This window comes from Labeo rohita, chromosome 3, assembly GCF_022985175.1.
Source record: "Labeo rohita strain BAU-BD-2019 chromosome 3, IGBB_LRoh.1.0, whole genome shotgun sequence".
In the NCBI taxonomy this organism is placed as follows: domain Eukaryota; kingdom Metazoa; phylum Chordata; class Actinopteri; order Cypriniformes; family Cyprinidae; genus Labeo; species Labeo rohita.
This window is the reverse complement of record NC_066871.1, coordinates 33,629,211-33,642,942: the sequence shown is the minus strand read 5'-3', so window position 1 is coordinate 33,642,942 and position 13,732 is coordinate 33,629,211. Positions and strand designations below refer to the sequence as shown.

Genomic DNA, 13,732 nt, shown 5'->3' with positions numbered 1-13,732 from the left:
AACAGGGATGGACTGGCAAGATTTCCCAGTGGGCTTTTGGAACCAAAATTATAAGCAGAGTAAATATGGAATGATTTTCAATAGAAAAACACTGTCAGGCTGGCCCATTTAAGCCACAGTGCAAAACTGTTCTGCTTGTTTGTTCACTTTTGAAGCATCTGAGTGTGTTCTAATGCAGTGCTTTGCATTTTGCATGTCTCCTTTGTCTGACACTCCCATTTCAGGTCTCGGAGTCTCTACTAATGAGCCGATGAGTTGAATCAGGAGTGTTTGATTAAGAAGACATGCAAACTGTGCAGAGTTGGGGGGAACTTGGGTGGGAACTACTGGTCTAACAGATACGCACCACGTCATAGTGTCCGTACTGAGCAGCCAGGTGCAGTGGAATCTGCCCGTCATGAGACGCGTTGTTAACAGCAGCCCCTGATCTCAGCAGCATGAGCACTGAGTCAGCTTTACCCTGCCACGCTGCGTAATGCAGCGGCCGCATGCCTGCGGAGCAAAGCATAACAAATTAAATCTCTGACGCAGAGTTATGCAGGCTCTGTACAAGACTGGACAAAATTTAAGACTTGGCTCCATTTCAATACGTGAGTAAGAATGCAAATGTATGCCATCTAATGTTTCAAGAAATACTATATGTTAAGTACATGTTTTAATTCATATTATTCTGCATCCTGCTTTCTATCTCAATTCCACTTCATTTCAATTAAAGGATTAGTTAACCCCCATGTTATCCAAGATGTTCATGTCTTTCTTTCTTTAGTCAAAAAGAAATTAAGGATTTTGAAGAAAACATTCCAAGATTTTTTCATATAGTGAACTTCAGTGGTAGCCAATGGGTTGAAGATCCAAACTGCAGCTTCAATGCTCAACATGATCCCACCAAGGAATAAGGGTCTTATCCAGTACAACAATCAGTAATTTTCTAAAAAAATACAAATTTATATACTTTTTGACCACAAAAGCTTATTCTGCAATAAAGTGGGTCTACAGCTTCACATATTGGGTAATTATGTTGGAAAGGTCACATGTGGTTAGTTCTTTGTCTGTGTACTTTGGTTCAAAAAGGTAGGGTAGGGCAAAAAAATCCATCTCATTTTATCCTCCAACTTCAAAATCTTCAGACATCGTTGTTTTACCTCTTTTTGTAAAGCGCGTTTAATTTTGCTTTGTAAACACTAGTTTGGGTACTTCTGCTACGTCATGCGTAACCTTTCCAATGTGATTACGTAATGCGTCAAGCTATTGCAAGAGAAGCATTTGTTGTTAAAAAAATAAGTTTTTTTTTTTTTTTTTTTTAGAAAATGACAGATCGTTTTGCTAGATAAGACCCTTACTCTTCAGCTGGAATCATGTAGAGCCCTTTGAAGTTGCATTGAAACTGCAATTTGGACCTTCAACGCACTGATCCCCATTGAAGTCCACTATATGGAGACAAATCCTGGAATGTTTTCCTCGAAAACCTTAAATTCTTTTCAACTGAAGAAAGAAAGACATGAACATCCTGGATGACAAGGGGGTGAGTAAATTATCTGTAATTTTTTGTTCTGGAAGTGGACTTCTCCTTTAAGAATTAGTTTACTCCAGAATTAAAATTTCCTGATCATTTGCTCACCCCTATATCATTCATGATGTTCATGTCTTTCTTTCTTCAGTTGTAAAGAAATTTTGTTTTGTTGAGGAAAACATTTCAGCATTTTTCAATGGTGCGATTTTGAACTTTTGTTTCACTGCAGCTTCAAATGGCTCTAAATGATCCCAGCCAAGGAGGAAGGGTCTTACCTAGCAAAACGATCGGTTGTTTTTTAAAAAGAAATTGACAATTTATATACTTTTTAACCTCAAATGCTCATCTTGTCTAGCTCTGCGTGAACTCTGTGTATTCTGGTTCATGGCATTTTGGGTGTGTCGAAAAACTCCCACCTCATTTTCTTCTCCAACTTCAAAATCGTCCTCCATCGCTGTTTTACCTTTTTTTGTAAAGGGTGTTTGATCTTCTTTGCATGTCCACTTTGTAAACACTGGGTCGGTACTTCTGCTGCGATGTAGGTCGATTTTGAAGTTGAAGGAGAAAATGAGAAAAGAGTTTTTCAACATACCCTAACTGTCTTGAACCGGAATAAACAGAGTTCACGCAGAGCTAGACATGACAAGCATTTGAGGTCAAAAAGTATATAAATTGTCAATTTTTTTAGAAAATAACCAATCATTTAGCTAGATAAGACCCCTCTTCCTTGGCTGGGATCATTTAGAGCCCTTTGAAGCTGCATTTAAACTGCATTTTGGAATTTCAAACTCGCAGGCACCATAGAAGTCCACTATATCCTGAAATGTTTTCCTCAAAAAATATGGGATTATTTTTGTGCCAATAAGAATGAACGTAACTTTATAAAACTGAACGTAACTTTCCAAGAAACGATCAAAAATATGCCACTGCAAAAGAAGAAAAACACAATGAAAATGAAAAAATGAACTCAGTCGCACGAATTTAACATGCTCTTCAAATATGCTCCATTCTTTGTTAATGATTTTCAAAGAATCGTTTTCGCGAATCATGGATTCTGAATGCGTTGCCACAGCTTTCGCTTACGCTTCGCAAATTTTCGTTTGCTGTTTTGGCACAAACCTCTCGTGGGGGCGGGCTTAACAGCGATCTACTCTGATTGGCTAATGAGCTTTTGATGGACAGTTGCTCTCTGACCTGGAAGCACGGACGGTGACGTCAGTGGCGCAATACGTCGTGCTTTGTTTATAGAAACTATCAGAACTGTTGCACACTGTACATGAATAAAACTTTTATCGATGTTATTGATTAACGTTACTTTAGTAACACGAACCTACTTCAAGCTGCCCTGAGGGACAAGCTGAGGTGGAAGATGATGCTGCTCCGTGTCTTTCCTGGGAGCTCATCTTTAGAAACTAAGAGACGACCATAGGTGAAATACTAATAACATTAATACTTAATATAAACAAAGCACGACGTATTGCACACCGCAACAACTTTCCAATATGTGCGCCACTGACGTCACCGTCCGTGCTTCCAGGTCAGAGAGCAACTGTCCATCAAAAGCTCATTAGCCAATCAGAGTAGATCGCTGTTAAGCCCGCCCCCACGAGAGGTTTGTGCCAAAACAGCAAACGAAAATTTGCGAAGCGTAAGCGAAAGCTGTGGCAACGCATTCAGAATCCATGATTCGCGAAAACGATTCTTTGAAAATCATTAACAAAGAATGAAGCATATTTGAAGAGCATGTTAAATTCGTGCGACTGAGTTCATTTTTTCATTTTCATTGTGTTTTTCTTCTTTTGCAGTGGCATATTTTTGATCGTTTATTGGAAAGTTACGTTCAGTTTTATAAAGTTACGTTCATTCTTATTGGCACAAAAATTATCCCATAAAAAAACATAATTTCTTTATGACATGACATGAGCATCTTTGATGAAAAAGGGGTGAGTAAATTATCTGTTCTAACTGTGTTCTGGAAGTGAACTTCTCCTTTAAAGAAACTGATTAGAAATTTAATTCACTTCTGAATGGCCCTGCTATGTAACGGTCAACAGGAAGGCTGAGGTCTTCTATCAGGATTAACATGCAAATAAATCACAACCATTTGATATTTTACTCAATGTAAAGCTGCAGTAAATGATGAGGCAGTTCTAACCATTGCTATCCTTGATGTCCACAACAGCCTGAGCTTCCAACAGCAGAGAGAGCAACTCCGTAGTGCCCGTGAGAGCAGCATGATGCAACGCTGAAAACCTGAGTGGGAAAAAAAACACAAAACTTTAAAGAGATGGAGAGAGTGGTGGAAAAAGAAACTTTTGACAACTACAAAACAATACTTTTGGGACAGATGCAGCCTACAGCCAAATAATAAAGAAGCCACTCAATAACTTTTACCAGCTTATTTTGATACCAGAGCACAGAGTCACACTTTCATCATTCCCCACTTGAGGCCATGTGTGGTCATAAAGAGAATGGAAAATTAAAAACTCCAGTACATTTGAGATTGCCAGCAAACCAACGTCTTGTAAAAGTGCCTCGTATTGCTCAAGCTGTGGCACAATTAGAGACTAAACTCTGAAATTTACAAGATTTCATGAGATGGGAAAGAAAAGAAACAGAGGGTGATAAGGAGGAGATATATTCATTTTAGTACAAGCTCAGGCAACAAAAAACAGTGTCCTCTGGGCACAGACACCCTGTATGATCTGATGTTTACAAAAGTATGACAAATGAAAATGCTACTTGTCTGGGTTGGATGTATTTTGTTAGGGCATGCCAAAATCAAAGCAAGAACTCACACAGGTGAGTAACAGGCCTGTCTTCGTGCACCCCTCCTCAAATACTTCATAGGTGCTAGATGTAAATCTCCATCCAGAATCTTGTCTTAGTGAAGTCCTCACTGACAGCCATTAGTGCAAACATATCACTTTCGAAGGGGAAGCTGTCACTTGAGGCACAAGTGGCCCCATAAAGAACGGGCCAAGCTGCACTGTGGTGCTTTTGGAATGAACCATGCACCAGCGGCTGAATAACCTACATTTCTCCCCTTAATATCTTTAAATGTTGAGTCATAGCTTGGCAGCCATTACTTAAAAAATGACCATTTCATCATGCCTCCAGTAAATGAGAGGTAAATTCTGCTGCAAAACAAGTGAGCTTTCTTGCAATCAGTTACCTACACTTAGGGTTGCAAAGAGGGCAGAAAACTTCTAGTAAATTTCTGGGAACTTTTTCCCCCTAAATTTACCAGAAATTTTACGCCTCTTTGCAACCTAACCTATATTCCATGACTTTTGCCCAGATTCCTGGCCTGATTTGAAGTTTCGACAAGTCAATCTATTTGCCAAAATTTACTCTGCAGGTTTTGGACAGTCAGATTTCATAGAAGATTGTATAGTGTATGTTAGCTACAGACTCCCATCCAGTCAGAGGATATTAAACATGCTTGATATTTTCAGCCAGGCTTTTAGCATTCTACCAGAACCTCATAAAGGACCATTTTGGAACACTCTGGAAGACTCAAGTTACAGCGGAGTTTGGTTTGTTTGCCATTGGGGATGGATGTTCCTTGCAACAGATTCTGGGAGTGCCTTCTTTGCGAAGGATATATGCAATGCTGCTTTAGAATTTGACCAAAAGAGGCATCTTAAAAGGCACAGAAATCCTGAGTAGCTGCTTGTGCAAGAAACAAATCCTAAATTTCTAGATGTCTGCAGCGTCAGTCTGGAAGCTGCCTCTTTGACTTTAACCCAAAACATGCCTGACTCATCTTATCAGGAATCATGGAGCAACATCGTATGCGGTCTATTTTGCAATGCAGGTATTTTGGCTCAGCATTTTATCACACGGAAAGCAGGTCAGATGCTTTTACTCAATCCATATGGGGTAAGCCAAAGGAGCTGTTCATTTCCTGAACCCATGGCCTCAGACTGGCTCCTCAGAGCTGACTGCTGCGTCTATTAGATGTGAAATGGGGCAACATAGACAAGTAAAGCGGAAATAGAACAGACTGGATAAATATAAAGGCTCAAGTTGATTATTTTCTGAGGGGCAAACACTTTCCAGAGGAGCTTTTGAACTTTGTAAGCTTTTCCAACCCTCAGAGTCACAAGCTGGTGTCAGACTTTCACATTGTGTTGAATCACACCGGACACGAAGTTTGCAGTGCTTAGCGAAAACGCTCTGATGTAAATCAGCTTGACACTTAAGTGTCTTCACAGTGGATGTTCTTGACACTCATGAGAAATGGCATGACAGCTGTGAAGGTCTGAAAATGAATAATTCATTCTAAGGTTTAAGTGGAGGATGAAATGAGGTGGTGAGGCATCTCAGGACTAGAAACCAGAAATTGAACGATTCGATCCGTGCACCAAGTTCCACATTAGAACTTGAAAGTCCCAAAAATAAATTCCACTGATCTTGGTAGTTTGCCGGCATTAAGATTCTATTAAAGTAGAATTAATTATACACAATTACTACACAAAGATCTCTAGAATCGGAGAACATTCCAAGGAACTACAACAAGAGGGCAGGTTAAGGCAGGAAATGGAGACTGCTGGAGGCTCCATGGCACAAAGCAATAGGCATAACATTGCTTTTTTTTAACTCCCCAGAATCTAAGGAGGGCAACGTCAGCCTCACAACTGGGAAACTTTTGTTTGAGGAGGGGAAAAGAGTGAGTTCAGACCCTATCTGTGTGTTATGAGCAGGCCCGCACAGGACCTGTGCCCACGCAACTCAATTTTCCGCAGAATTGAATCTCACATCATGGGGGTCATTGGATAACAAGCATTTATTTGATAACGCTCTTTTATATGCATTCTGCAGAAGCATCCCAATAAGAGTGCATATTCCATGTGGGTCTGGTTTTGAGGTGAGGGGCTCTTGAGTTGGTGATACAATCACTCCTCTGTGCTGTGTTTCTTTGTAGCTCTACCTGACCTGCTGATGGCCGGAGCTTAAGCCCTGCGAGGGGATGTAGATGCTGAAAGAAACCCGTGTTGTGAAAGAACTCTCTCTCTTGTAAACTGGAGACTACTCTTCTCTTCCACACTTCTACACACGGTTTCATCAACTTCCTAGGAAAAGTTCAAAGACACTGGGAGCTGTGAGGAGAGATGGGTTGTTGTAATGACAGGTATCTATTGGGGCTTTCGCACTGAAGGAACCTTTTCATAGTTCTTAGAACTACAGGCCGGGAGTACACACTTTTTGGCGTGTTCGCACTGCAACGACTAGGAATGTATTTAGTTCTATGACCTCCGTTTGGGGGAACTAAATTAGTTTCTACTTCAGAGTCGGGTCTAAAAGAGTTCTATAGGAACTACCAGTGACTTAAGTGTACGTTGATTGGTCAAACGGATACGAAACACTGGCTACCTGGCATTTTTAAAAATCAGTGTAAAAATATTTACTCCACGAACATGGAAAACAGCAATAATAACAGCATTTAGATACCTGTTGTCTGCAGCATTGTGTCCTTTTCTTAGACTCAATTATTTTTCATGCTCTTTCAATTGCGTGAATTGTGTGCTTACATTTCATCTCCGTTATCATGAAACCCACAACACACAACAAAAACGGCTCAGATCATGGCGTTCTCTATTCAGTAGCTGCTGACATTTGCAAATGCTGCGAATAAAGACGTTGCTGTCGGCCGCTTTATAGGTCCTGAAAATGGCCCAAGCTGGCTAGTTCTTATAACTACATGGTGTGAAAGCTGCACGATTAATCAAAGGTGATTGTCATGCACATTTTTTCAGCCGGTTGTGAAGCCGGTTGTGTAATCTGTAGTAAATCTCCAGCAGGTGCTTTCAGATGGAGCAGCATTTAGTACACAAAGCCGTAGTTCACTGAAAAGCTATGCTGTATTGCGTTCATTGTCGCAGACAATTTAATCGCACGATTATGAAATCGAAAGAAATCGTTTGCAATAATGACAGCTGTTTGCGTAGCTTCTCACGAACTACGGCTCTGTGTAGAAATGCTGCTACATCTGAAAGCGCGTGAAAATACCACATTTAATAACATGTTTTTACTCCAAATTCACTTCATAACGTCAGTCAAGTGTTTGAAATAAATCCTTCCTTGAGATGATATGGCTTTTTACACAGAATAAGGCACGGATAGTATTCATAGTATTCTAAGCAGCGATAAAGGCATTGCATTATTACATACTGTATTATAAGGAAAATTCTAAAAAGAAAAACTCAGATAAACCATACATCGTTGTAGTCGTGTTTTTATTAGTCACGTTGAATCAGTGAAAGCAGTTAAATCTTTAAGTGATTTCCTGATTTGGAGTTCCCGCGTGAGAGCGCCCTCTGGCCTTCGGATGGAGATTTACTGCTGATCACAGAACCGTACTTCACTGAAAGATACGCATGACACTCGCAGCTTTAAATTAATCGTGATTGCGATTTCATTTCGATTTATCGTGCAGCCCTAATATCCCTACACTGAACCGCAAACAGACTCTAGGAAACTGGGTTAAAATTCACACTACCACCAACATGGACATTGATGGAACTAGAGCTGTGCAATTAATTTATTTTATTTTTTACACTTTTCATATACAAAAAAAAAAAAAAAAAAAAAAGTCAAAATGTTTTGGTGAGCATTCACACACACACACACACAGTCGGTTTTTCTGAAGTGAACATACACTGTTTGAATAAGAGATCGGATGTGTGTCAGTATATTAGATCTGTGTTTTAGGTCTTAAAGTGACAGCAACCTAATAAACCTGCTGCTGACAATGGAGACTATGGAGTGAACTTTTTCCATGAAAATATATTGCTTTCAAGACAAAAATAACTCATATAAGATTTTGGTCATATCTCTGATGTTTAATAGTGTTAAAAAATCGTAACTACAGCACTGACCAAAATAATTATGCTTATGATTTTTTCATGATCAAGCTCCCTGGCATCCTTTCTTAAACACAGCCTCATGATGTTTAGAGCTCATATGGAGATTTAGATGAATGGGGACCACAGGTTTTACGTGTGACCACTCACTTATGTGTTGTTTGAACATAATATTTTTTTTAAATTTATAAGTAATATCCCCTTTTTCAAATCAAGCCATTGTCAGCATCTTGTCTGCGTGATGTCACACCGACCAAGGCTGCTCCCACGATAGTTGATTGACATGTCCGTCTTACCTTAGACCCACCCTGAGTGAGCTGTAAACAGTCGACCACCATTGTGTTGACTCCGGTGCAGGGGAAGACAAGAATGTCAGATTTAGGGATTGAGGTGTTTTGTTGTTGGACGTAATAATGAACATAGCGGTTGTCGTTTACTCCTGACATCTGAGCTGCTGAAGATGCAGAAGATTAACGTTACTTGCGCTTTTGAAGGAAATGTGCCCAGCAAGATACATAAATGTGTCTATGTTCACGCTAATCATTCGTGATCCAGCTTCACCTACAACAGAAGTGAGTATAAGGGGTTTATTTTTTTAGCATCTTTGCATATCGCCTTTCCTAATAATGTGCTAGTTAGCATGTTTCATGGCTAAATGCAGCTAACGTAAACAATACTGCTCGTCACCCCACAGAAGAGTGGGGCGGGGTGAGCAGAGCTCATTTGCATTTAAAGGCAAATGCAAAAAACGGCTCGCTCTGAAAAGGACTGAAGGTAAAAAGGGTGTTTTTTACACTACCACTGAGAAATTTTAATCAAAGTATGTTACAGACTTCTCATTAAGACCCTAACAAATCATATCAACTTGTGGAAAATGGGCATCTGATGACCCCTTTAAATAGTTAAATTAAGTGTTGAATTTTCATCCAAATAATATTTAGGACAAGTGTAAGTACCGCCATCTGGCCTTGGGCCATCATTTATTAGTGAGCCTTGCCTACAATAAACATTTTAGGGAATATGTTTGTACAGGTATTCCCTAAAGCGATTTCTAAACATTGTAAATATGTTACGCGGCAATTAAATGTCATTAAGCCATAATTACTGTACTCAATACTTAAAAATGCTCACGCATAAATTGAAACTTGTTTAATTAATTGGAATATTATCATGTTCTTCATCAGCTACACGAGTTGGCTGCATTTGGCCATCATGCCAGACAAAAACACAGTTTTGCACCCCAGGAAATATCAAGAGCGGGTCAGACAGTCCGGTGGCTACCCGCAGCGATATTGAGCAGTTGTTGATTTACCCACAAACACACAATTCGGAAAAGTTCCCAGAACTCAGCGAGGGTCTTGTGTTACAAGCCCTGTCCACTTTCGCCTTCATTTCTCTGGATGTCAGGACGGATTTGATGCGTCCTGGCAGCGCTGCCCTGGGTGGACAAAGGACAGGGCTCCAAAGAGTCCCTCTCACACCGGCCTGGCCATTCATTCACACACATTCCAGGATGTTTGCCATGGAAACGCCCCCCATACAAATCCCAACAGTTCCCCAGAAAGTCAAAGGCGGCTCAAATACTAATTTGTCTCACAGACAAGCAAAACCTTCGACGCTACACCATTATTATTTGCTGAACCCCCCCAACCCCACATTTCATTTTTTTCTCCTTTACTGACAGACCTGGGCATGCAAAAGTATTAAAATCTTTCACAATCAAAAGTACAAGCTCATGATGCATGCTGAGGTCATTAGGTGGCATGCAGAAACAAGGTTTTACTAACAGTGTTGCAACTCAAGTGCCCTTTAAATGGGTGTATCTGATAAACATGTTCAAAAAGTAAGTATATAAAAATAAAATTCAGATCAGATTACTGAAAAAAGTAATCTGATTACTTTTTCAAGTAACTACTGAAGTACTGCGTTACTTTTAACTGAGTTACTTTTTCAAATAAGTAACACAAGTTACTTTGTTTCACAATTTATTAACTGACAGCTCTTCTGTCCCCACGCTGAGAGAAATTAGGAGTGAGGTTCAGAGGCGCTTCCTTTAGACTGAAAGTCACTGCAGACTGAGTCTGAAATTTTCGTATGCGTTTTTTTTTTTTTTTTTCATTTTTTTCATATCCGTCATCTTTTCCTATCAAAATGCTTGCCACGGATGCAAAAACGCAGAGGATAAAACCCGATCTGAACTTTTTATGACAGACGAATGTTTCAGAGGCAGTGTTTAAACATGAGGTTGTAATTATTTTTTTACATGCGAAAATTCAGTGTGCAAAGACCTTGAGGCTTAAAAACTTTGTTTTAGGTGTAAAAAAAAGCACTTTACAGTTGCTTTACAGTTTTTTTTTTTTTATAAATAAAAGTAACATAATGCATTTTTTCCATAAAAAAGTAATACATTTGGTTACTTTTTTTGGAGTAACGCAATGTTGTAATGCATTACTTTTAAAAGTAACTTTCCATATATATAGTGGTCAACATCTGAAGTGGATCAAAAAAATTAATCAAAGTTGTCCTATAAGACAAGAACGGTTATTGTTTTGGTTTTAGGACAACTTTGATAAAAAGGTTTCGATGCACTTCAAATGTTGACTACTGTATAGTAACATTTTCATTTTGACCAAAAAATGCTTCTATAGATGTTTTACTTTTTTGATTTTAACTGTGATTTTCATTAGATCCTAATTATCTTAAATGTTCTTAATTGTAAAGAGATGTTCTTGTATAAATACATTTTTATGTATAACATTTTTTAGATCATATTTTCTCCTTTGTATATTGGATAGTACTGTAATATGATCGAAATATGTTGCATATTTTGTACGATTCAGATTCCAGACAGCCTGAAGCCTCTGCCTACACACGAGTGAATCTATGTACTTAATTACCATTAATAAGTGATACAGGTCTCTGCATGATTGTGTTACACACACTCTGAGTGAGCTCGACTACATCCTTTCACCCCCTTTCCTGTTTTCCTCTTCTGTCAGTAAATTTCCATTAAATAGAGATGTTATATAACAAATCCCGGTCGGTAGATACCATGGCAACTTAACAAAACACAATAAAACAACATGACTGATGCATCTTGTTCAAACTAAGAGTCAGCCAATCTAACCCGAGAGTTTATCTTGAATATTTTTGTTATCTATTTATGAGGCTTTAATGCCATATAGTGGCAGATTTGTTCACATAAGCCGTATATGAAAGCACGGATCAGCACTCAACAACTCCCATAAATCTCCATCCATCATTCTCTGTTTTCTTCTTGTCCTTCCCATCCGGCCTCAATAATGGCTGTACGGTGCTTTGTAAACACTCCTATCTAATTGGTTACGGTCCTTATCCGCGAATGGCCATCTCTGACCCCTCGACTGGCCCACCTCCCTTTCTCTTCTTTATGACACAGAGGTGGGGGTAACCCAAAAACAAGCACCTAAATGTCACCAGAGTCTCAACTTTAATATACGAGGTCAGTGTACCGTTTTACAGCCCTGCAAGAGGCCCGTCTTATCTCAAAGACACTGTTGACATAGCATGTTTTAATAGACTGTGTGAACAACAATAGTGGTCAGTTTAAGATGAGACACAGGTAGAGCATCTGGCTGAAAGGATTCAGTTTTATAAACACTGATTTTAAGGCTAATAGCTCATGAAGCACTTAGTGTGTGTATGAAGTTGGCCAAACATGATCATTTTAGCAAAGATTGATGAAGACTTGGCTGAGTTATTTCAGGGCGTCTGGGGAAACTTGCACATTAAAAATGTTAAAAGCTTACATGGAAGTACACAACTTGAAAAATTGATCCTAGACATGAAACTTTGTTATAAAAAGTTTCCAGAAGGGTGTAATTCAGAATTCTGAAACAACTCGTTTGACAACAATAGGTTAGAGGTGTGTGGAAAGGACATTTATAGCGTTTTAGCATAAGACGGTGTGCTGAACTCGGATGTCTGTGTGATTCAACAACTTGCAAAACTTTCCTGTCAATTTCAAAACTAATCAAAGTGGGATGATCTATCACACAGGAAGACAACAAGCTTGCACATGATCACATGACGGGGCAAGTATGTGATGCTGTCAGCAAAGAAACCATGAGCAGCTCATTTTTATCCCCTTTCAAAATTTTGGGGTTATTTTTTTCTAAGAAATAAATGCTTTTTTTAAGCAAGGACTTTATATAGTTACTTTATATAGAAAGTAATGCATTACATCACTTTTGAGTTACTTTTGTGTTACTTTTTAAATCTGGTTTTTAAATATAAAAAGTTCTATTTTTAGCAAATGTAAAAGCTCTGACTTTCACACCAAAATGTGACGTAAATAAGCCTCAGGCTGAAGGAAAAATCAATTCACATCTGTACAGTAGAAATAAATAAACAATAAAGCACAAATGTTAGTTTATTTAAAGTCATTTTTGCTGATTAGTATGGTTGAACTGGATCATCAAAGGTCAGTAGCAAAGACATTGGTTAATAAAATTGGAATTAAATACTTTATACATTATTTAACATATTGTTGCATGTTTGCATCATGTTCTGAGTTTGCATTTCACTGTTTTAAATCATTTTGATGAGTACTGAATCTGTTTTTTTCTGTGTGAGATAAACTGATGCATGTTCACGTTTAGTCTAGAACTACAGTAGCATCATGTTTACATGTGTGCGCACACAACGTCTCTGTATTTCTAATTTCTCTCAACACAGGGACAGGAGGCTTGTCAGTGAATAAACGGGAAAACAAAGTAACTGGCTTTACTTTTTTAAAAAAAACTAACTCAGGTATTTTTTTTAAAAATTAAAAAGTAATGCATTACTTTTGTAGTTACTTGAAAAAAGTAATCTGATACTCACGTTACTTGTAATGCATTACCCCCAACACTGACTATGAGCGTACCTTTGCATCCAAAATCATGTACACTACCAGTCAAAAGTTTTTAAACAGTAAGATCTTTAATGTTTTTTAGAGAAGTCTCTTTTGCCCACCAAGCATGCATATATTTGATCCAAAGTACAGCAAAAACAGTACAATTTTGAAATATTTTTACTATTTAAAATAACTAAAACAATTGTACTATTTAAAATATTTTAAACTGTGATTTATTCCCGTGATTTCAAAGCTGATTTTTTTTTCTGGATTCTTCGATGAATAGAAAGATCCAAAGATCAGCGTTTATCTGAAATAAAAAGCTTTTGTAACATTACACACTATATCATTCCAAAGCTTGGAGTCAGTATAATTTTTTATTTTAAATACAGTACATACTTGTATTTATTTTTTAGAGTGTGCGCTTGAATGCGTATTAGGCTATATAGGCAATTAAAGGCTCATTATTATGATTTA

At 38.4% G+C, this 13,732-nt stretch overlaps 1 protein-coding gene across 1 annotated transcript in view; it reads right to left on the bottom strand.

Moving 5' to 3' along the window:
* LOC127162727 (caskin-2-like) overlaps positions 1-13,732 on the bottom strand; it is a 71,433-nt gene that overhangs the window by 23,660 nt on the left and 34,041 nt on the right. Inside the window, exons 4-5 of the mRNA XM_051105592.1 lie at positions 3,666-3,763; positions 347-492 (exon numbers count right to left, since the gene is read on the bottom strand). Of these exons, the coding sequence (XP_050961549.1) occupies positions 347-492; positions 3,666-3,763 (244 nt within the window). The remainder of the gene's footprint in view (positions 1-346; positions 493-3,665; positions 3,764-13,732) is intronic.